Source organism: Myotis brandtii, unplaced genomic scaffold (genome assembly GCF_000412655.1).
Source record: "Myotis brandtii unplaced genomic scaffold, ASM41265v1 scaffold17, whole genome shotgun sequence".
In the NCBI taxonomy this organism is placed as follows: Eukaryota; Metazoa; Chordata; class Mammalia; order Chiroptera; family Vespertilionidae; genus Myotis; species Myotis brandtii.
In genome coordinates this window covers 286,169-311,165 of record NW_005356259.1, presented here as the reverse complement: position 1 = coordinate 311,165, position 24,997 = coordinate 286,169, and the positions used below count along the sequence as shown (strand labels likewise).

At 38.1% G+C, this 24,997-nt stretch overlaps 1 protein-coding gene across 2 annotated transcripts in view; it reads left to right on the top strand.

The window, feature by feature from the left end:
• Window positions 1–6: 6 nt before the first annotated feature.
• The window catches only part of PRKAR2B (protein kinase, cAMP-dependent, regulatory, type II, beta), a 74,631-nt gene continuing 49,640 nt past the window's right edge, over window positions 7–24,997 (top strand). For both annotated transcript variants that reach the window (XR_001361400.1, XM_005862871.2), the window contains exons 1-2: window positions 7–90; window positions 22,293–22,328. Coding sequence is in view for 1 of the 2 variants with exons in the window: in XM_005862871.2 (XP_005862933.1) it covers window positions 12–90; window positions 22,293–22,328 (115 nt within the window). In the remaining variant the exon portion in view is untranslated. The remainder of the gene's footprint in view (window positions 91–22,292; window positions 22,329–24,997) is intronic.

Genomic DNA, 24,997 nt, shown 5'->3' with positions numbered 1-24,997 from the left:
CCGAGGAGCCCATGCACACCGACTCCGAGAACGGGGAGCAGGAGGAGGAGGAGGAGGCCGAGGCCGCCGCGGACACCGTGGCGTTCAACGGTGAGGACCGCGACCCCTCGCGCGCCCCCTCTCCCTCCCGCCTCTCTCCCCTGCGCTCTAATGCCGCCGCTTGCGTCCCCCACCTCTGCCCGCCTTCTCTACCTTCCTTCCCATCCCGCCCACCCCCTCGGCATCCATTTCTGTCTTTCCCATTCGCCCACCTTCCTACTCCGCTCTCTTGTCATGCCTTTCCCCACCGTCCCCTCCCCTGGAGGTGGGAGCTGCAAGGTACGAATTCTCTGCCCGTCTGGCCCCTCTGGCCCTGGGCTGAGAGACCCACGACGGCCGGTCTGGGGTGAGCATCTGCAAGACAACTTTCACTGTGGTTGGAGGACGGGTACCATTGTGCAGAAAGGAAACGGGTCCCCTCGGCGTCCTCTTCCAGCCCTTCTCTTTATTAATGGAGCGTCCAAAGCGGAAGGCGAGGGGGTGTTCAGTTGAATTGGCTTGATTGTTAGGAGAGCAAATTCTCCGAACGGAGCATGAAATTGGAGAACAAAATGTATGGTAATAGCTTTGACATTGCTGGAGACAAAGTAATCTATTATCTGCCAATTTGCCAATACCGAAGCGTTGTGTTCATATTGGACACACTACAAAGGATCCCTTTTGAGCCTGTGACACACAGGGTCTTTGGGATGAGGAAACAGGCTAATAGTTTGGTTTTTTGTATAAAACAAATATTGAATGATTGGGTGCCTTAGGGGGGAAAAAAAGTGTGTGAAAAACGCGGTAGGAAGTTTTTGAGAGCTTGTTAGTTGTCTTCAGAATGAAAAGCCAGTGAGTAATTGTAAGGACTGTGCCAGACATTGAATCTAGAAAGAATGAATGGGAAAGAAAAGGGGATTTTCTCAAATAGCTGCTCCTGACAAGTCCCACCCCTTCTGCTTACAACCTTCTTTTCCGAACACACAGACACACACGCACACTGACAACCTCCTGCCTGTATTTACACAAACTGCCTAAATCCCGTCTTCATGGCATCCCAAGCTGAAACAACATGGTGTGCGCTGTGCAAGGGTTTCTCTTTGTGGTGTAAGGCAAACGTGCACCCAGCATTGCACCAGCTTGTATTTATTTACACTGCTTGTGGTTTGTGCCTGCAGCACATCTCATGTAATGAAAACATTTTCAAGTGTAATTTTCTTGTGTATGTACCTAGGAAGGTGTTTCTTTTCTTTGCAAAATTGTTGAAATATATTACAAAATTAATATATCTTTAGCTTGTTCAAAACAGTCACAGAATCCTTGGAAATTAGTGCTTTGTGAAGATAAAGGGAAAGATTGTTACTTAAAAAATTGTTAATCAGTCTTAATTGTTCTTTTTGCACAAGGATGTAATCAGATTCGTTATTTACCAGGAGCAAGAAAAGGATAAAAGAATACACATTATGAACGGAGGAGAAGGAGAAGCCATTAGTGGGTTACACAAAGGGCACAGGCATCTCATACTTTTTTCTATGCTCCCAACATGCACATGCACACGTGTACATGCATACGCACATGCACACACACAAAGGAAAAAGGGACTGATTTCCAAGGTTGGAGGAAATGAGGAACCAAGGCACTTGTTAAAGAACCTATATATGGTCAATACAATATGTTGTTAGTATAACTAAAATATTTTGTTTGTATAATGCTTTTGAAGTACTTGGCATTGATGATTTCATTCTTTCCTTACAGTAATGTATATTAGGCACAGAGCAGATTTTATTTCTATTTTGGAATGAAAAAAATTAGCTATTAACTTCTAAACAGCAGGAATCATTTTATATGGTTTTGCATTCTCCAAGGAACCTTTATTGTAAACATTACTCAGTGTGAGTTTTAATAAATACTTGTTAACCAACTGCCCTTTTTAACCCCAGACCTAACCCTGAGGATTTAAAACCTTTGACTGCAACCAAATACAATTTGATCATTATCCAACACACACACATCATCATCATCATCATCATCATCATCATCGTCATCAGAAACTTCGGCAATGGTACTTCCCTCTACTAGGTGCAGGAGAAAATATCTAATATTTTCTATTATACTCAGTTCTCTCTTTTTTTAAAAAGTAAGTTGTTTTGCGACCTGGAGTTTATAAACAATTACAGGTGCCCTGGCCAGGTGGCTTAGTTGATTAGAGTGTCGTCCCATTCACCAAAAGGGTTGTGGGCTCGATTCCTGGTTAAGGTACATATCTAGGTTGTGGGTTTGATTCCTAGCCAGGGTGCATACAGGAGGCAACCGATTGATGTTTCTCTTTCTCTCTCTCCCCCTCCCCTTCCTCTCTCTCTAAAATCAATTTTTTAAAAAGCACACACATATCCTTAGGTAAGGATTAAAAAAACAATAATTACTGGTTACTAAGGGACTGTAAAGGTTCAAGCAGTAAATACTTTAGACTTTGTGAGCAACATTTGGTCTCTATCACATTCTTCTTTTTTTAATGTTAGTTTATTTCTGTTAATCCTCACCTGAGGATATTTTTTCTATTGCTTTTCAGAGAGTGAAAGGGGGAGGGGAGGGGAGAAAGAGACACACTTCAGTTGGCCCACATGTGCCCCCGGGGATGGGGAGTGAACCCGCAACCCAAGTACATGCCCTTGACCAGGAATTGAACCGTTGACATTCTAACCACTTAGCAACACAGGCCAGGCATAATCAATCAATCTCTCTCTCTCTCTCTCTCTAAACAACCCTTTGAATACATATTCCCTCTGGAGGTTGGGATTATACAAAATTGGTCACAGACCAAGGCCATAGTGTGCCAACTTCTGGTCAGAGAGAGGGAGAAAAGTCAAAGTAGTGCCATTGGAAAACAAAGCGGAGTGAGCCTGTCAATTTCATGTCTAGGTACCAAACAGTGCCAAAATATATTTTTAAAAAATACTGGGTAATTCTACTAGCATGGTAAAGAATTGGTGCTAGAAGATAAGTCTTGACACAGCACACAAGACCAGCTGGACCGGTAATTCCTAAATTTTAGTATGCATCTCAAGGAAGTTTGATTCAGAAGTGAATATTACCAGGTACCATTCTCAGAGAGCTTTCTTGGGCTGGGACATGGGATCCCCCTGCCCCCCACAGACATGCCTGGTCTTTCTGATATTCATAGTTCCCTGACCACACTTTGAGAAACATTGATCAGCAAACAGTGATGAGGATAATATCTTTCTCATATTAACAGTTAAAAAATAGCTGCCATTTATTGACATTCAGTATGTACTAGGCACTAGCTAAATGCTCCAACTCATTATCCCAGCCTCACCAGAAAGGTAAGACTGTCACTTGCCCAGTATTTCACAGCTAGTATGCTGCAAAGCCAGGACTGGAACACAGGTCAACATGGCTCTATCCCTGTACTCTTAACTCCCAGCTTTTATCTCTGGAAGGGGGTGGGGCTGGCATCATCTGAGCCTTTTTTTTTTAATGTCAAGCTCTACCTTAATGTGGTTTATCTTTAAAGCTCTGAAAAATTAACTCATCCATGGTCACACACAGAGGGCTAGTAAGTAGCAGAGCCTGGTTTCTTACATCTCTCTGATCCAAGCCTATCAGGGAGTTCTTCCTAAATTAAATTTGTCTATAGGTTAACTCACAGGCCATTTTTCCTGGTTATTTTTCCACTAATGGTGATAAAATTGCATTGATTGGTCCATATCCATTCTCATGAATCGCTTTAGGACAAGCACTGGTATTTATAAGAGAATGGGCAAATAGGCAAGTCATGACCATGAAACTGGTACCCATTGACTCCCATAGGGGTTCGGCATATGACATTGACCTCTCAGTGTGGAGGTTGAATCAAACGAGCCAGCGGAGACTGGTAGCATGGACAGTGATGGCACCAGGTCAAATAGATGGGTGAAGGTGTCTTTACTTTTCTGTGGATAGCTTTCCCATACCTCTCCAATTTTGTTCTAATTTTATCACTTCTAATTCCTATTTTCAGTTTGCTATCAATTCTGTTTAAAAGGACAATTTTAGTTGTTAGAATAATGGCATATGAAGATCCCCCTTTTAGGGAACTGTTGAAGTCCTAAAAAGAAGGAAGGGAGGGAGGGAGGGAGGGAGGGAGCTAGGAAGCTGCAATGGAGGCTCTGCCTCCCTCTTTCCCAGTGTAGAAAGTGCATAGAGCTTGACCTGTCACTTCTGAAAGGGTAGTGTCCCCAGACTTAGAATTTATTAGAAGCGCTTCAAGCTTACAGGCCAAAAAGTTGGAATAGCATCAATTTGTAGAGGAATCTATGGTCATTACTGGTTCCCCCCATCGAAAGTAGAGCATTCCTATGAAATCTTTTGAAAAGCAAAGAAGCAATTACAGTTGACCCTTGAACAACAGGAAGAGGGGCAGTTAGGGGTGCCAACCTCCCATGCAGTTGGAAATCTATGTATAATTTTGAGTACCTCCCCCCCAAAAACCTAACTACAGATAGCCTTCTGTTGAATGGAAGCCTTACTGATAACATAAACAGTTTATAACACACATATTTTGTATTTTATGTGTGTTATATACTGTATCCTCACAATAAAATAAGCTACAGAAAATAAATTTATTAAGGAAATCATAAGGAAGAGAAAATACTTTTACAGTATTTATGGGGAAAAATCTGCATAGAAGTAGACTCATGCAGTTCAAACCGGTGGTGTTCAAGGGTCAACTGTACCATTAATTTATATGGAAAATGTTTTGACCCAAAAGATAACCTACCAAATCATGCCAAATAGCACATAAAACCTAACATAACACTAACATGTAATGAAAGCAGTGCCACTCTTGCTACTCAGGGTGTGCCCTACCTCTATAGTAGCTTGCTGAACTGTATTTGCTTTTCGCCTTTTTTTCATAAAAACAAAAATGCTCTTTGTATTTTTTTCAGTTAGTGAAAACAGGTATGAACTACTAGTAATTGTAGGTGTTTTGTAATAGCAAAGTGGCATTAACATGAACTTTTGAAAAGAAGGGAATACCTGTAGTGGTTTTATGTAGGCATCACTGTAAGATCTTGTGTTGCTCAATAATTTCTTCATTGAAATTGCTGAACTTATGAAAATTAAATAAAATTAGAAAATACTCTGATAAATTGACAAGTGGCCAGAACATAATGAATTATATATGGGTATATGAAAAGCAGTCAACCTGGAAGAAAACTAAACAAATATGGAAGTAATTTTCTATATCATGGAAGAAAAAGAGCTAGAATTCAAAGTGGATACACAAGCAAAAAATATAGAACCATACCTAATAAGCAAAGTATATAAATAGAATTTTACCATGTAACGCCTATGACTCTGACCTATGTCAAATCTTTGTTTGAGAATCTTACCTATTTTTTATAATTTAAGGGATCCTCAGAATCATGCAAAATATTGGAAAGTTGGAGCTTGAGGTGGTGGTGGTTGTGGAGGAGGGAGACTAAGAAAACATGTATTATGAGAAGACATGGTTGAAGGAGACTTGAGAAGAATGGTCATGTGTCTGAAAACGTTTTCTTAGATGACTCTGAGCAAATACCTGTTCGATACAGACTTAGAAGAACTAAAGCTGCATTGTAACTTGAAGAATAAAAGTCAAATTCATCTGTTGCAATGGTTTATGTGGTCATCTTAAAATGAGCTGATGGCAAAGCAGTAAGGACAGTAGGCAGATTGACTTCCCAAGACTCTGCTGTGGAAATATTCTTAACCGTGCTCATACTAGGAGTAAGAAACATGTTTATTTGTTGAGTTCATAGCCTAACTGGTAGCAGGAAATTGTAGAAAGCAATCGTAGCTCTGAAGAATTGTTGCTTTGGCTGATTTATTAGGTCCACTTCTGTGTGCCCTTATATAAGAACTTGCTCTCTCTATGGTGACTAGAAACTATTAAAAGACAAAGCAACCCATCTTCAGCTCTTGCCTCCTACTACGTGTAGCTGCCAACATATGACTAAAGAAATTTTAGTAGTTGTAGTTACCTTAAGCAATTAATTGAAAGTTAAAATATCTTATATCATCAACCTCTTAAATACATTTAACTGGTTTGAAAAAATGTTCATGAAAGTCAGCTTTTGGGGATTAACTTTAAATTCAGGCAACATTTCTTTTCTTTCATGTATGAAGTGCTGTGCTAGGCATGTTGACATGTTATCATACTAATAGTACCGACCTCATACAGTTGTTACAAGGATAAATAGATTAATATTTGTAGGGCTCATAGCAAACATTTCAGTGCACACAGCAAACATGGGTTGCATGTTAAACAAATTATCTCATTAACATGAAATCTTACAGAAGTGTAAGCTTTTCTTGCCAAATAGCAATTTGGTGGAAATTAACCTGGCATTTGCACTTTTTAGAAAGATGAAGTAGGAAATGAGTTTATGTGCAGTCCTACTTAGGATTTAATATGCAGTTATGTTGTACAGTTAAAAAACCCACATCCTTGCAACTCGTAATTTGTAGCTAAGAGCCCAGGATTTTGTATGAATGAGACTTAATTGTCTTTGGCTGTTAGAAATTTATGTGGCAGTTTTAAATCCTTCTGAAATAGATTACATCATTCATGACAAATGGCTAAAATATTGAAGCCATTATTTTACTTATGAGCATAAAACAATAATATTTAGAGATTTTAAAAATATTTTTAGCTATAGATGGTAATTGTGATTTTCAGAGTAGATGGTTAAGACCATTTTCAATTGATTTTAGAGAAAGAGAGAAAGGAAAGAAAAAAAAGAAACATCAGTGTGAGAGAAAAGCATTGATCAGCTGCCTCCTACACGCACCCTGACCGGGATCAAACTCGCAACCTGGGTATGTGCCCTGACCAGGAATCGAACCCACCACCTTTTGGTGTATGGAATGACACTCCAACCAACTGAGCCACATTGGCCAGGGCAAGAACATTATTAATTTTGCTATTAGTATTAAGTGAATTGCTTTAGTATTGATATTAAAAAAATCAAAGGACTTGAAACTGCCCTTTCTCAAACTCTTATCCATCTTTTATTTTAGGCTTTAGGAGCGAGGTAAAGGGAGAAAGGCAAGGAGAGGGAAGGGTGGAGGAACCAGAAGAGAGGGAGGAAGAGCGAGGAGTAGAATCAGTTGGGACTTGTGAAGGATTCTTTGAGTGAATTATACTTTGTATGAAGACAGGTCATGAAGTGAAAACACCTAAACAAAAATTGAAGGGTTGGATGCTGGCATGTGTCTACTTAAGAATCAAACTGTGTAGCCATTACTTAATGTGATAGTTACAAGCTTTCCATTTGAGGTTGCACATAAAGTAATGGACTATGTCTGGGCGGGACTGGAGTAAATATTTAATGATTATTTGTTATTGCAAATCTCATTTCATAGATCTCAGTAAATTTCCAGCTTTCAAGGCTTTGTTCATAATTGTGTCAAAAAAACAAATGTGTTTCTTTTTAAACTGTAAATACTAGCAAGAGACCTTGGAATCGATCAATGAGGAGTTTATTTGTAGCCCATTAAATAATTTAATGAGAGTAGTAGCAATAGAGAAGGCCTGTGGTGGAAGGTGGGATTGATACACTATTTGAGAGTGAAGAGTTCAGTTAAGGAGATTGAGTAACTGACTGCAGGGTCTGCTTTTTTAGTGTCTAGAGCAGCGGTTCTCAACCTGTGGGTCGTGACCCCTTTGGGGGTCGAATGACCTTTTCACACGGGTCTCTTAAGACCATCGGAAAACACATATATAATTACATATTGTTTTTGTGATTAATCACTATGCTTTAATTATGTTCAATTTGTAACAATGAAATTGGGGGTCACCACAACATGAGGAACTGTATTAAAGGGTCACGGCATTAGGAAGGTTGAGAACCACTGGTCTAGAGTCACATGATACCAGAAAGGGGCTGAGACCTGAAGAAGGAATATGTGAAAGTTGGAAGGTAGGGTGCTATGCTGATTCACTCATCGACTCACTGCAGAAATTTTTGAGAGTCAATTCCTCTTTTTTTTTTTTAAAGAAAAAATTACAATTCTCTTAAGTTTTCTATCTCTAGACTTCTTAAGAATCAGTCCTTTTGTTAGAGACTGTCTCATAGATAGTGTATGTAATCTATTTTATTTAACAGGTAGAGCAGCTGGAGCTCATTCAAATTTAGTTGGTTTTGGGTTTCTTGTACATAGAACTATCATTTACACTTTGAGTGCTGTTTATATTAACTTACATTTTCGAATTATTTCTGCCTTCCATCAAGGTGATAAATAAGGTTTAAAAGGCTAGGCCAGCGATTTTCCACCAGTGTGCCGTAAGAATTTTTAAAACATGCAATGCCTGACTATTTAGTCAGAGGCCCTGACCTCTTTTTCCTTAGATCAGGGGTCCTCAAACTTTTAAAACAGGGGGCCAGTTCACTGTCCCTCAGACCGTTGGAGGGCCGGACTATAGTTTAAAAAAAAACTATGAACAAATTCCTATGCACACTGCACATATCTTATTTTGAAGTAAAAAAACAAAACGGGAACAAATACAATATTTGTATTTGCATGTGGCCCGCAGGCCGTAGTTTGAGGACCCCTGCCTTAAAAAAATAACACCCAACACAGTAGCTGTCCAGTGTGAAAAAATCAAAATTATACCTTTTTTTTTTTCAGATCGGCCAAAAATATATTTTTTGGTGTGCCATAGAATTTTAGTAATTAGTTTTATGTGTGTCATGAGATGAAAAAGGTTGAAAATTACTGGGCTAGGCTAAAAAGAAGTACTTTTGTACTTTTGCCTTCAGAATTAACTTCTTTTTCTCATTGATTTTTTTTCATTGAAGTGAAATCTCATAGTAGGCTTTATTTTTGTATTGCTTAAGAAGAGACCATTGAAAAGAAAAAGAGTGCAGTGATTTTTCTGAGTTGGATGAATTATTGTCATCGTGTTCTTGGCCCTGTTCTTATTGCCCTTCCACTCATCCATACCATTAAGGTATGGTTGGGATAGTCCCACAACCCTATAGAAAAATCTCAGTATGATGCTAATCATTATCTTTATTTTATAGGGGGCTAGTTTTGTGTTTCAGAAATTCAAAATGACTCAGACTGTTCCATTATGTAATTATTTTGTGGAAAGAATTTGATCTAAAATTTGCAGGTCATGGTTTACATGAAAACAAAACAACCTTAAAAAATCAGATATATAAACACAGTTGGTGTAACATTTATAAATGTTTCAGTAATAGCCTCTGCCATGTGTAGCTTAATATGTTTGGAAACTAAAATAAAATTCATTCCAGTTGCTGCTGTTTAAAAACGTTTCTGTGATTTTAAAAAAAGACAAAAGGTCAAAATATAAACACATGTTCCACATAAAAGTGGAGCCAAGAAGATATACTGTATACAGTTATTCCTGTATCCGTTTGGCTAGGGACTGACATTGTTTAGTTTACATTAGCTGTTCCAAGACAAAATAGTTCATGGCAGTGATATTGAGGAGATTTTTTTTTGGATTAAAAAAAAAGAAGGAAAAAACTTCCATTTGTTTAAATATATTTCAGACCCAAAAAGCATCATTCCAGAAGATTATCTAAATTAAAACACGACTCAGCTGTTTCATCTCAGTTACTATAGAAAGCTACAGTTTGTTAAATGATATTTTTAAATTTAATAATTGTTAACATTTTGGCTGCTTAACTACCAGACATTGAAAAAAGCTTCTTATACATCTTTAGCCCTCCCCAAAGTAAGTGGTGGAGTCAGGATTTGAACCCGACAGTCTGAGTTGAGAGCCTCAACCTTAACCATGGCGCATATAATTCATTTTCAGTAATTCTTCCAGCAGTAACATGGTTGAAAAGAACCACATATCAAAACTTAAGCTACCTACTTTTCCTTCTAGAAATGTGCACTCTAGTCCAGCCTTGATCTGTCCCATTTACAATTTTTTTGTCTATCCCATTCACATTAGCACTTCATATACTTTAAAAACTCAATCAGAACTCTTTTGTTTATGTACTCTCATTAGCAAAATGCAAAGAACATAGGTCCACAGGCTTGTCTTGCTGGTAAGGAGTTCACCTTCTTGTGACCTACCTACATTTCCCATGTTACTGCTTCTGCTTATATGAGCCTCATGCCAAATCCAAAACTTGTATGTTGCCATGAGCCTGCTTCCACCGCCTTGAGTGCAGGCTGCCTTCCTCCCTTATTGTGTGAATCCTGCCCACCCCTCAAGGCTCACTTGCTCTTTGGAGCCCTCCAGTTTTTCCTCTCACTCCAGCACAGACCTCCCCTTTCTTTAAAATTCAGATGAACACATCTGCCCGCTTACCAGCCACCTCTCCTTGTATGTTCTTCAGGCGCCTAAAGATAATTTTGTCCTAAACTGAATGTGTTATCTTCTGCCTCAGTTGTAATTCTTTCTTGTACACACATGTCTTCCTGCCCCCCCGGACCCCCTCCACAGTCCACTAATTTGATAAACATAATCAGTTAAAGCCTCTTTCCTCTGCCTCATACTTCTTAAACCTATTGTTTAAGGAAAACAAACATATTGCTTTTAGTTGCTGAAATTTTAGAGTAATGACAACCCAACAGAAGGTCGAGGGTTCGATTCCCAGTCAGGCACATACCTAGGTTGCCTGGGCATGTGTGGGAAGCAGCTGATCACTGTTTCTCTCTCACATTGATGTTTTTCTCTCTCTCTCTCTCTCTCTTTCTCTCTCTCTCTCTCTCTCTCTTTTCTCTCTCTCCCCTCTCTCCTATACACACACACTTCCTCTCTATCTAAAAAAAAAAAAGTGATGACAGAAAAAATGAGAAACACTGGAAACTTAAAAAAAAAATGACTTCACTTTGGCATGGACTGTGGGTTTGAATCCTGGCTCTGCTGTTTATAACATGTGGAATCTTGAGCAAGTTACTTTACCATTTGTGCCTCAATTTCCTCATCTCTGAAATGGGAATAATGATAGTACTTACCTTAGAGGGTTGCCATAAGAATTGAATGAGTTAACACTGTCTGGCATATGTTCATTGTTATGAGTTTCATGAGGAAAGAAGAGAGGAAGGAAGGAAGGAAAAGGGAAAATAAAAGAAAGAGGAAGTTTTAAATGTCAGTGAGAACATGAGTTTTTTGTTTGTTTTCTAAATATATTTTATTGATTTTTTACAGAGAGGAAGGGAGAGGGATAGAGAGTTAGAAACATCGATGAGAGAGAAACATCGATCAGCTGCCTCCTGCACACTCCCTACTGGGGATGTGCCCGCAACCAAGGTACATGCCCTTGACCGGAATCAAACCTGGGACTCTTGAGTCCGCAGGCCGATGCTCTATCCACTGAGCCAAACCGGTTAGGGCGAGTTTTTTAAAATGAAGTTTGATTGGAAATATAAGAAATAAGAGGTTGCTTTCAAGGCAGTTGTGGTAACAGTAACTTAAAAAACAACAACCATGCTCCTTCAAATCTCAAGTCCTCTAATTGCACTTGAAATGCAAGGCAAATAGTCTGACTTTTTTCTTTAAAGCAATGGGGTAAAGTTTTGCTTCATTTGCACAACATCCCCTATCTTGAGAATCAGTGTTTAACTGATAGAATAAATAAACTCGTGTGTGCAAAACCTCCAAGTTTATGATTTTATTTAAGTTTTAACAAATCATTTTAAAGCACCTTGGGAAATGGTAGGTAGGAATATTGAAAACCGTCACTTTATTTAAATGAGGCAGATGTTTATAGTAAAAACATTGATATATGTCTGAAATAGAAATTAATTGGAAAAAATAGTTGGATTTAATTGACAGCTTGTTGCCATTTTCTCATGTCATAATATTTATGAAAGTAAGCTCAGCGTAGGACAAATTTATACTTAGGTTTTACATTAGAATGTGGTTTTATTCCCAAAACCCATAATTCTGTACTTGCTCCACTACAGATTGCTAGCTTACTAGAGTTTTAGAAGGAAAAAAGACAGTCCTTTTGAATAACTGTTTTTATAGGGTTATTCACAAGTCTTTAATTTTATTTATTGATTTTAAAGAGAGAGGTGGTAGGGGATCAAACCTGTAATCTTGGCATATTGGAATGATGCTCTCGCCAACTGAGAGCTACCCGGCCACGGCTTTGACTTCTCATTTGATTGTCATTAATAGGAGTTTAACAACTAAATAATAATAGGACTTTTGATTCATAATAATTCCTTAAAATAATTTCCTCATAATTTCTTTAAAAATAATCCAAAGTACTTCAGTATTTGAATGTTAACATTCATTTGTAAAAAGGATATTTTGTAAAAAAATATTTTATCAACACATTTATCATTAAAAGGTACAAAGTTTACCCTGGCCAGTAGGGCCCAGTTGTTTGGGTGTTGTCCAGTGCACCGAAAGGTTCCTGTTTGAATCCCAATCAGGGCACATGCCTGGGTTACAGGCTCAATCCCTGGTAAGGGGCGTGCAGGAGGCAACTGATAGATGTTTCACTATCACAAAGGTGTTTCTCACTCTCCCTCTCCCTTCCTCTCTCAGAAAAATCAAGAAAAAAAATCTTCTTTAAAAAAAAAGGGTACAAAGTTTCAGCTAATGCAGATGAATGAGTTCTGGAGATCTAATGTATAGCACAGAGATGAAAGTTACCAATACTGTATTATATACTTGAAATTTCCTAAGAGGATGGATCTTAAATTAAATCTTCTCTCTCTCTCTCTCTCTCTCTCTCTCTCTCTCTCTCACACACACACACACACACACACACACAATAGTAGCTAAGTAGAGGTGATATATAAGTTATTTAACAAAGGAAACCATCAACAAAATGAAAAGACAACCCACTGAATGGGAGAACATATTTGCCAATACATCTGATAAGGGCTTAATATCCAAAATTTATAAGGAACTTATAAAACTCAACACCAGAAAACCCAAACAACCTAAATAAGAAATTGGCAAAGGATCCGAATGGACACTTCTCCAAAGAGGACATACAGATGGCCAATAGACATATGAAATGATGCTCAATGTCACTAGTCATCAGAGAAATGCAAATTAAAACCACAATGAGGCATTATCTCAACCTGTCAGAATGGCTGTCATCAATAAATCAACAAACAAGTGCTGACGAGGATGTGGAGAAAAGGAAACACTAGTTCATTGCTAGTGATAATGCAGATTGGTGCAGCCACTATGGAAAACAATACGGAGTTTCCTCAAAAAATTAAAAATGGAAATGCTTTATGACCCAGTGATTCTACTTCTGGGAATATATCTGAAGAAACCTAAAACACTAATTTGAAAGAATGTATGCACCCCTATGTTCATTGCTGTGTTATTTGTAACAGCCAAGATTTCTTTCTTTTTACATGTTCTGATTCCTAATCTTTTGTTGGTAATGTGCACTGAAAAAATTTTTTCACAGTCTTAAACATTTCTTTTTATTTTGTTTTGGTGACTTTGAGCAGAATTTCTTAATTTTGAAGTAGTCTAACATTTGTCCTTTTCTTTACACTTATGCTTCTTCTGCCTTAAGGAATCCATCTATCCCCAATTTTTTAAATGTCTTTATTTTTTTATAAATATTAAAGTCTTGAGTTTCAGACTTAAGGTTTTAGTCCATCTATAGTTTATTTTTGTGTATGGCATGTGTGTGTTTTTAATAACTAGGGTTTTTTTCTATTATAGACAGGATGGGACAAAAGTAGGTTTATCGTTGTGAGTACGTGAAACGCAGTTTATTCTTGTATTATTGCTTATTAATTATTGTATTATTTTCCATATGAACAACTGTGAACCTCCTTTTGACCCAGAATATATAAAAGAAATTGGTAAAACTCAATAATAAAAAGCTTCTAATCAAACTGAGCAAAAGATTTAACAGTTCAATAAAGAAGACATAAGAATGGCCAATAAGCACGTGGGATGGTGCTCAGTATTTTTAGTTACAAAGGAGATGAAAATTAAAACCACGATGAGATGGCATTAAAGACACACTAGACTGGTTGGAATAAGTTATACCTTATGTTGCCTATGAGAATATAAAATGGTACAAACACTTGGAAAAACTATGGGTTTTTATAAAGTTAAACATTCACCTACCTGGGACCCAGCAATCCCACTCTAGTCACATTTACTCAAGAGAAATGCATATGATCACAAAAAGTCGTGTGTGAATGTGTGTGTGTGTGTGTGTGTGTGTGTGTGTGTGTGTGTGTGTGTATTTACAGAGGCTTTATTCAAAATAATCCAAACTATAAATAACCCAAATGTCCATTAACATAAGAATAGATAAGCAGATTGTGGTTTACTCATACAATGGAATAAACAATATTTTAACAATAATTAAACAATTATTTAACAATAATTTTAAAAAGAACAGATTATTGATCCTCTCAGTAGCAAGAATGAATCTGACATTTATATGAAAATCAAAGACAAGTAAAATTAAACTATGGTGGTAGAAACCCTAACAGTGGTTTCCTATGGCACAGTGGGAATTGGCTGTATGGGGGCTCATGGAACCTTTCCAGAGTGTCAAAAATGTTAATTTTAATTGGAGTGTTGTACATAGGTGTATATGTTCGTCAAAACTTACTGAGTTGTGCATTTCATTGTATGTCAGTTTTTCACCTTGATTTTTAAAAATGGAAACATGGCTGTCCTTGAAATCCCCTTTTCCATATTTTAATAGAAACGTTCCATTGCTTTCTGCACTAATTATTTTTGTTGGACACTAACATCTGGGTTACATTTTCATAATTATGGGGCATAAATGGGATTGCTTTTTGCTACTTGTACAAAAAGTCAAAGGCTAGTCAAGCTCTCCTGCTTTTAATTTCATTTTATGTTTCCAGTCAGTACTGTCTTTTAATGTATGAGTTCTCACAAATTTTGTACTTGTGTAGATATCACTTGCATTTGTCCACATAATGTTTAGGTGTCAGAGTGAACAACACCGGTTATGTTAGTTTTCCATTAGCACTATTCATTCAGCATTTGTTGAACCTAATATTTTATATCAAGTGGTGCTCTAGGCCCTGGAGATACAATAGTGAAACAGACAGACAAGGGAGGACCTTGCCTCACAGAGCTTGCAGTCCAGTGTGGGAGGAAAATCAGGATAATAGATACCTTTAGATAGCACTGGTCGCTGTGAAGAAAATGAGACAGGTGGCTGCCTGGACGCGGGCATGGAGGCGGGTTGGGACACCCCGAAGCATCCTCCGGCTTCGTGTATGAAAATTAGCATAAACTGAACAGAGGGTGGTTATACATTATTTCATTTAGAAACTATATAAATTAGTTTTGTTTTGAAGGTAGGTGTTAAACTGGAATAGCTATTATACCCCAGAGAATGGGGCTGTTAATGCCCTTCCCTTGCTATTCCTTTGTTGTTGAATTTTATAGAATCTTAATTTTTTTTTAATCCTGAGAGATTAAACATAGCCTTGTTAAGAACACAAAAATTAAACTGTAACCAAAATTTTAAAATGAAGTTTAAAAATTAAAAAAATAAAGCAATAAAATAAGTGGGGCAAGGAGCTCGCTCTGTTCGCTCCCCAGAGCATGTTGATTCATGGCATGGATATTTACTCAGGCCTCTGCTCCGCCAGGCACTGCTCAGGCTTTGGGCACAGAGAGGTGGGAAGACCAGCAGGTCCTGCTGGCACCAGAGGAGTCACAGGTGTGGGAGGCTCTAGAAGTAGAGAGGCTCGTTCAGTTTACCCCAAGTCATGGAGGGTTTTTCTTGTAAGGATACTTCAGGATTAAAGAAGACTTGAATCAGTTACACTTCTGGGTCTCCTGGGAGCAAAGGAATTGAGATTAGTCTGGTGGAATATGATTTGGGAGCTGAGGGGATTTCTGGTTAGACAAGCGGGAAGATACTCATAGAAACACGGAACTCTCAGTATTCCACTGGAATGGCGTTTGGGAGAAAGTCAAAAATATATGAATATTTCTGCATTTTTCCTCAAGGATTCACTAAGATTTTAGCTGTATCTCTTTAAACTGTTAGCAGTATAGTATATTCTTAAGTCACATTTCATGTTTCTCCAGGCAGATAATACATTTTCTACTAGTACTGTGTGTTTTCTTCTGTTTTGTTGTTGTTGTTGTGTGTGTTGGGGTTTATGTATATAAATACATTCACAGAATATTTATAGATAGGAAATACTAAAGGTGGAAATCAAGAGTCTGAGAAAACTTAATTTGACTTATCCCATTTTAAAACCACCTGTTGCCCTGGCCAGGTGGCTCAGTTGGTGGAGCATTGTCATATACACCAAAAGGTGGCGGGTTCAATTCCCAATCAGGGCGCATACCCAGGTTGCAGGTTCGATCCCCGGTTGGGGCGTGTACAGGATGCAGCCCACCATTGTTTCTCACATCAGTGTTTCTCTCTCTCTCCCTTTCACTTTCTCTGACGTCAATAAAAACATGTACTCGGTTGAGGATTTAAATAAACAACAACATCATCTGTTAACCTTTGTGAATTTGTACTGCTGTTTACTTTGTATATGTTAAAGTGGAAATATTAAAATTGGTAACATTAGCTCACAGTAAATAAACATCAATCTTTTACATTTGAATAGTTTACAGACACTTTCAAACGTGTTTATGTTTTTTCTTCATAAAATCCCCCTTGAAAGAAGGAGGGCAGATTCTAACTTCTCATACTTTATAAGTTGAGAATTTAAGTCAAAGTGACATGATTCATCCAAGGTTTCACAGAAGGTAACAGGGCCAGTAGTGGATGGAGCCTAAGCTACCTCTGGTAGCTAGACTAAAAAATCTAGAAAAATTGTGAAGGTTGCTATTAGTTTGCCAACAGGTTTTGCAGGAAATGTGTGTCTCGTCCTTGCAAATGGATACTGAGGAATGTGGATGTGAGGGATTGGTTTTTGGTGATTGTCAAAATCCAGTGTTTACGTTGTCTATTGCATATCACTTGCCTGGTGCAACCATCTTCTTAACTGCCTGATCCTGGGTCCCATTTACTATCGGGAAATGCAAATCATTCTTATAACCTGTCTACCCAAAATTTAAAAATTGATATAATTTCTAGCAAAAACATAAAGGAGAAATATAGGAAAGCAATTTGCAGTAAGTAAAACGTATTTTGGTAGGTGTGTGCATCAATATGTACATAAGAAGACATAATGTACTTAGATTTTCCCACTTACATGGAAAAGCACTAAGAGTATGAATAGCATTGCAGCAGTGACATGATTTTTTGAAATGAACGTCTTTTAGTAAAATTCCAAACAAAACAAAACACAACACCCCCACCCCAAATTCCTTTAATTTATGTCATAGTTGTGTTGTGGAAAATTTGATGTATATTAAAACTGTATAAAATAATCATGTTTATATAACACAGTGTTCAGCTCTAGGCTCAGATGGTTATAAACGGACTTTTTGGCCCACATGAATGTCCAGTGAGATATTTGAAAGTAGAACAGGACAACATTTGTGGGATTCAGAACAGTTCTTTGTTGTACAGGTCTGTCCTGCATGTTGTCTTCCAAATGCCAAGGATGTCTTTTGAATTATGGAGACAATGAAAAATTACCCCCACAAATTCAGAATACAACTTCCAGATGGCAGTGCCACTGTGTTGAAAATCTCTGCCTTAAGCACTTCAGAAAGACACAGAAACCTAAGGGACACAATAACATTTCAGAAGCTTGTAGTGCTGTGATGTCATTGTCCAGAGAAACTAGAGAGGCAGGAGGAAAAGGTCTACTCTATTTTTCCCGAAGGCTAAGGTATGTCTTTTTGCCTTCCCTTTGCCTTATCAGCCTACACTGTTCCTGTCCTGCATTCCTGTGGTTGAAGCTATGTGCATCCCCTCTATCCCCTGTCCTTGTAGCTTTCTGGGGAGGCTTTCTTTAGACTAGGTTCTGAAGGAAATGTGAAAAATGGGTTTGAAAGTATCCAAGAAAACTGATGGAAGTGTAAGTATACGTAACTTACAGTTTACCCAATGAAAGGCTTTTATGTAAGTAAAGTGTGACTTTGCAAATACATGGCTAAATTATTTTGGTACGTAAATTATTAGAATATTACCTCTTTATTAATTTGAAGAATAAAATTTTGCTATAAACTATAATATTTTGAAAATTGGGTTTGTGAATTATTTCACAAAGTTAATCTTTAATAATAGTGGAAGTCAATGTGGAAGGAAATACTTAACTATTATTGTGATTTCAGAAGTCAGTATTTTTGTTTTCTGTTTCTTATGAGGCAGCATTTTTAATATTTTTTTATTGTTGACATTATTACAGATGTCCCCCTTGCCCGCCTCTACCTAGTTCATGCCTCACCCAGGCTTTCACCACACTATTGTCTGTGTTCATGGGCGATATATACACACACACACACACACACACACACACACACACACACACACACACGAGGCCCAGTGCATGAAATTTGTGCACAGGTAGGGTCACTAGACTTGGCCAGCCATCACGGCCGATCAGGGCCTTCCTTCATTCCACGCTGCCCCCTGGTGGTCAGCGCATGTCATAGCGAGCAGTCGAACTCCTGGTTGGTCGAACTCCCGAGGGGACAATTTGCATATTAGTCTTTTATTATATAGGAAGATGTGTCTTTGGTTAATCTCTTCCTGTCCTCCCCCCTCTCAATTCCTCCCCCATGAAATCTGTCAGTCTATTCCATGCATTCATGCCTCTGGACTTATTTTGTTTGTCAATTTATTTTGTTCTTTAGATTCCACATATAAGTGAGATCATGTGATATTTGTCTTTCTCTGACTGGCTTATTTTGCTTAGCATAATAATCTCCAGGTCCATCCATGCTGTCACAAAGCATAAGAGATCTTTCTTTTTTATAGCTGTATAGTATTCCATTGTATAAATGTCACAGCGTTTTTTTATGCATTCATCTATTGATGGGCACTTGGGCTGTTTCCAGATCTTATTTGTTGTAAATAACGCTGTTCTGAACATAGGAGTGCATATATTCTTTCTGATTGGTATTTTTGGATTCTTAGGATATATTCCCAGAAGTGGAATCGCTGGGTCAAATAGCAGTTTCATTTTTAATTTTTGAGGAAACTCCATACTGTTTTCCATAGTGGCTGCACCAGTCTGCATTCACACCAGCTGTGTGCTAGAATTCCCTTTTCTCCACATCCTCACCAACACTTGTTGAATGGTAGCCATTCTGGCAAGTGTGAGGGATACCTCATTGTAGTTTTTATTGCATCTCTCTGATGATTTGTGACATTGAGCATGTTTTCATATGTCTATTGGCCATTCATATTCCCTCTAAGAGAAGTGTCTATTCAGGTCCTTTGCCCTTTTTTTAATTGGATTTTTTTGTCTGTCTTTTGTTGAGTTGTATGAGTTCTTCATATATTTTTGAAATTAACCTCTTATCAGATGTATCATTGGCAAATATGTTCTCCCATACAGTGGTTTTCCCTTTTCAATATTGATGCTGGTTTCTTTTGCTGTGCAGAAGCTTTTTCGTTTAATGAAATCCCATTTGTTTATTTTTCCTTTGTTCTTCTTACCCTGGGAGATGTATTGGTGAAAATTCTGCTAGAGATGTCTGATATTTTGCTGTCTGTGTTTTCTTCTAGGATTTGATGGTTTTGTGATTTACATTTAAGTCTTTTATCCATTTTGAATTTATTCTTCTGTATAGCGTAAGTTGGAGGTCTAGTTTCATTTTTTGGCATGTACCTGTCCAATTTCCCAACACCACTTATTTATTCCATTTTATATTTTTGCCTCCTTTGTCAAATACTAATTGACTGTAATGGCATGGGTCAATTTCTGGGCTCTCTGTTCTGTTCCATTGATCTATATGCCTGTTCTTGCACCAGTACCAGGCTGTTTTGATTACACTGGCTTTATAGTGTAGTTTGATATCCGGTATTGTGATGCCTCCAATTTTGTTCTTCTTTCTCAGGATTGCTGCGGCTATTTAGGGCCTTTTTTGGTTCCATATAGATTTTTGGAATTTTTGTTTTAGCTCTGTGAAATATGCCTTTGATATTTAATAGGAATTGTGTTGAATCTATTGATTGCTTTGGGTATTATGGACATTTTAATGATGTTAATGCTTCCAATCCATGAACACGGTATATGTTTCCACCTGTTTGTATCTTCCTCTATCTCTTTTTTCAGTGTCCTAGTTTTCCGAGTATAGGTCTTTTACTTCCTTGGTTAAGTTTATTCCTAGGTATCTTTTTGTTGTTGTTGTTATTGTTGCAATGGTAAATGGCATTTTTTTTCTTTTTTTAATTTCTTTTTCTGAGAGTTCATTATGAGGCAGTATGTTAGTGCTAGGTGACCTAGGTTCAAATTCTCCAGCTCTGCCACAGGGGGCTGTGAAATCTAAAGCAAATTAATCAATATCTCTGAGCCTCATCAGTAAAATGGCATGGTTGCAAGGACTAATGTAAAACATCTGACATAGTTTTCTCCTCGTACTTGTTCCTATGCATACAGATTTTTCATGCAGTATAACCATACTGCTGGTAAAATTTTCAAGTCTTACTTTTACTTGATCTATTTCCATAATGTAAAAATCCTATATAATAAAGAGGTAATATGCAAATTGACTGTCACACCCTTGCACAAGATGGCCGCCCCCATGTGGCCAAAGATGGCCGTCAGGGGAGGGCAGTGGGGGGACCAGGCCTGCAGGGGAGGGCAGTTGGGGAGGGACCAGGCCTGCAGGGGAGGGCAGTTGGGGAGGGACCAGGCCTGCAGGGGAGGGCAGTTGGGGAGGGACCAGGCCTGCAGGGGAGGGCAGTTGGGGAGGGACCAGGCCTGCAGGGGAGGGCAGTTGGGGAGGGACCAGGCCTGCAGGGGAGGGCAGTTGGGGAGGGACCAGGCCTGCAGGGGAGGGCAGTTGGGGAGGGACCAGGCCTGCAGGGGAGGGCAGTTGGGGAGGGACCAGGCCGGGGGGGGACCAGGCCTGCAGGGGAAGGCAGTTGAGGGGGGACCAGGCCTGCAGGGAAGGGCAGTTGGGGGGGGACCAGGCCGGCAAGGGAGTGCAGTGGGAAGAGATCAGGCTGGCAGGGGAGGGCAGTTGGGGGCGATCGGGCCAGCAGGGGAGCAGTTAGGTGTTGATCAGGCTGGCGGGGGAGTAGTTAGGGGGTGAACAGGCTGGCAGGCAGAAGTGGTTAAGAGCAATTAGGAAGGCAGGCAGGCAAGCAGTTGGGAGCCAGCAGTTCCGGATTGTGAGAGGGATGTCCGACTGCCGGTTAAGGCCCGATCCCACAAGGATCGGGCCTAAACCAGCAGTCGGACATCCCCTGAGGGGTCCCAGATTGGAGAGGGTACAGGCTGAGCTGAGGGACACCCCCCCCACAGTGCACAAATTTCATGCACTGTGCCTCTAGTTTTTTATAGTTACTGTTTTGAAAATATTGAAGTATTAAAAAGTAATAGACCCATGACATTCTACCACTAAATATACTGTGTGTACTGCATGATGTCCTGTATGTAAATAATATGGACAATAAACTTATTTCTGCTTCTCTCAAGAAATAAAGTTTTTAAAAACCTTACTTCTTGAGATAACTAAAACCAAAACCAAGAAGAAACCACAGAGCTGAGTTGAGTTGGGGAGTGGGCCCATAATAGGATTACTGGTTGAGTGGTACACTCTCATACACCAGCCTGAAATTGCAGCTCACAATATACAGATTTGTATGTCGTGGACCTTGGGGTTACACAAAAATTCTCAAAACCACGTATCTTAAATTTGAGAATATCAAGGATATGTTGTCCTTTACCTAGTAACGACTTCAGTATACATGGGCATTTTAAATTTTGTTTTCTAATTTTTTTTATTGTAAAAATTATGCTGCTGAAGTTATATTCATACATTGTTTTTTCTTTCTCTAGTGGTATTTCTTTAGGATAAATCTTTTAAAATAGAATCATTCTATTAAAGGGCACAAACCTTTAATGGCACTTGATGTAATTGCCAACTTATAAAAATATTCTATAGATTTACACTGTCTTCAGTTAAATAGATTAAGCTGTCTATAACTAGAGTTTTTTATTTAAAGTGTTTAAATTGATTGAACAGGTGAAATATTTTAATTTGTATTTCTTTAGCTACGAGTCATTTAATTTTCATACATTTGTGGTAGTTACTCTTGATTATTTATTCACTTATTTTTTTCATATTCAACTTAATGGGATCACTTAACAATTCAGTTTCTTTTCATGGCTGTGGCTAAATTAGATTTTAATCTAATATTATTCTGCTTTTTTTTTTCTTTTAGCTGCAGTAATAAACCGGTTCACGAGGCGTGCCTCAGGTAAGTCTGACTGAATTACGGATTGTGCTTACTAATGGTGACATTTTTCAAATGATTGCAGTATTGGAGAAGGTATGAAAAGAATAGTTGCTATAGAGCAGTGATTTTCAACCAGTGTGCCGCAAGAATTTTAAAACATGCGATACCTGACTATTTAGTCAGGGGCACTGAGCCCTTTTCCCTTAGATGGTCAAATTTAAAAAATGACAGCAGCCAACACAACAAAGCCATCCAGTGTGAATGAATCAAAATTATACCTATTTTTTGGTCAGATTGGAAAAAAATGTTTAGTTTCTCTGTGCCATGAGTTGAAAAAGGTTGAAAATTGCTGCTATAGCCCGGCTGGTGTAGCTCAGGAGGTCACGGTTTGATTCCAGCCAGGGCACATGCCTGGGTTGCAGGCTCGATTCCCATTGTGGCACGTGCAGGAGGCAGCTGATCAATGATTCTCTCTCATCATTGATGTTTCCATCTCTTTACCTTTCCCTTCCTCTCTGAAATCAATAAAAATATATTTAAAAAGAAAATTACTGCTATAAAGTAGTATTTTGTCTGTCATTTGCCCAGAAAAACATAACCTGTGATACATGCAATAACTAGGAAATAATTGGAAATATTCTCCGATTGGCTAAACTTAAAATCGTACTGTGCACTGAGGTTAATGTACCTTTTTAAATGGAGACTCTCACCCTAATTTGTTTATTCCTGCTCTTGATCAGTTATTATCTGCATGGTTATCTGATTGAGGAGACACAGTTTAGAAGCAGTGATTTCGAAGATTGGGTAAAGGACCCTACAAATAGTGTTTGATGATAGTTTTTAATAAAGGACAGAAAAACTTAAAATGCAGTTACCATAAGAACTTGTCATCGTGGGCCATTTAGAATCAGAGCAAATTGCTTTACATTTGTTAATGCCCCTGTGGTTATTGCTGACTTAAAGATACCACAGTAACCTAATGCATATTCACAGTGATAGACCTTCGCATGAATGAGTGCTTAAATTAGGTTCACTACCTACACTGGTAGGGAGTACAGGATACAGTTGAGAGAGCATTTCTATCCAAAATGAAAAGGAAATATTCTACTTTTGCTCTTTTTAAACCCATTTCTACTCTTAGTAATTACTTCTTATCTGTATGTATATCTTTTTAAATACACAGAAGTCATATACAATCTATTTTAGAATTTGTATGTAATTAACATTGAAAGTTTGGGGTTTCATTTTTCTTTAAGCTTATTGTAGGTTTTCTGTTTTGGAAGGTCATTCTTTTGTTGGAAAAAATAGAAATATACCACTTATTGTTGTAATTATGAAAAATTAGCTGTGGTGGTAGATGTAGTCTCCCAATAAAACTCTGAGATTAAAACTGAGCAAACAGCAATCTTGTTTCATTGTTCATCTAGTATGCCATATGGGAAAGACCCTACCTAGCCTGTGAAGTTACACACACTTGAGTTCAAACCATCCATTTACTCTGTGAATTTGCATGTACATTCTTTACCTCATTGAGTTTTACTTTCTTATTTTCATTCTTTCAGTTTGGGGTCATACCAGCTACAATCACACATGTTGTGATGGTTAAGTTAGATGGTTTTTATAAAGCAGAATGTCTAGGCTCTCAAATTTGTTAGTGGTTCTTCTCTAGAACATTGTTTAAAGCACAAGAAAATAGTAAAACCCTCAGCGCTGTGCCTTAGCCTGTTATTTAAAAAGCTTTAAAGAGTTATAACACTATTTGATAGTCATCCTTTAATATAGGCATCTCTTTTTATTGTTTGTACTTTATCATTTTTAAGAATATTTTAATGATTTTCCTCTATGGTTTTCCCTCTCCCCCTCCCCCGAATTAAAAAAAAATGTCTAAAAGTGTCCCATTAATCTTGAAACAATGCCTTGCAGCATGAGGTCACACCTCTCTCTGAATTTTTTTTAACCCCAGGGTTTTATTTTGAAAAAAGTCAAGTTTATAGGGAAGTATAAAGAATAAGTCAGTGTTCACCTTTATCTAGATTTCCCAGTTGTTAATATTTTGCCACATTTGCACACTCTTTTCCTTCCTTCCTTACACATGCACGTACCCACACTTTTGTTTTTTTTAACTGAACCTTTTAGGAATCCTAAATCCTTCATGGATATCTCCTAAGAACAAGTTATATTCTTCTACATAATATAACACAAGGACTTTAATCTTGATAAATGCTATTAACTAATATATAGTCTAGAGTTCCATTTTCTCAGTTGTTTTGATATGTCCTCTCTCCCTCTCTCTCTCTTTTTTTAAATCTGAACAATGAAGATTTAATTAAAAAAATAAAATAAAATGTACAATTCAGTGGTTTTTATTATACTCAGAGTTGTACAATCTAACAATTACCACTATCTAATTTTAGGATCTTTCCCTTTTCTTTCTTTCTTTTTAAAAAGACATGCTCAGCCCGAGCTGGTTTGGCTCAGTGGATAGAGCCTGGACCTGCGGATGGAAAGGTCTAAGGTAGCGGTTCTCAACCTGGGGGTCGAACGACCCTTTCACAGGGGTCACCTAAGACCATCGGAAAACATATATAATTACATATTGTTTTTGTGATTAATCACTATGCTTTAATTATGTTCAATTGGTAACAATGAAATTGGGGGTCGCGCAACATGAGGAACTGTATTAAAGGGTC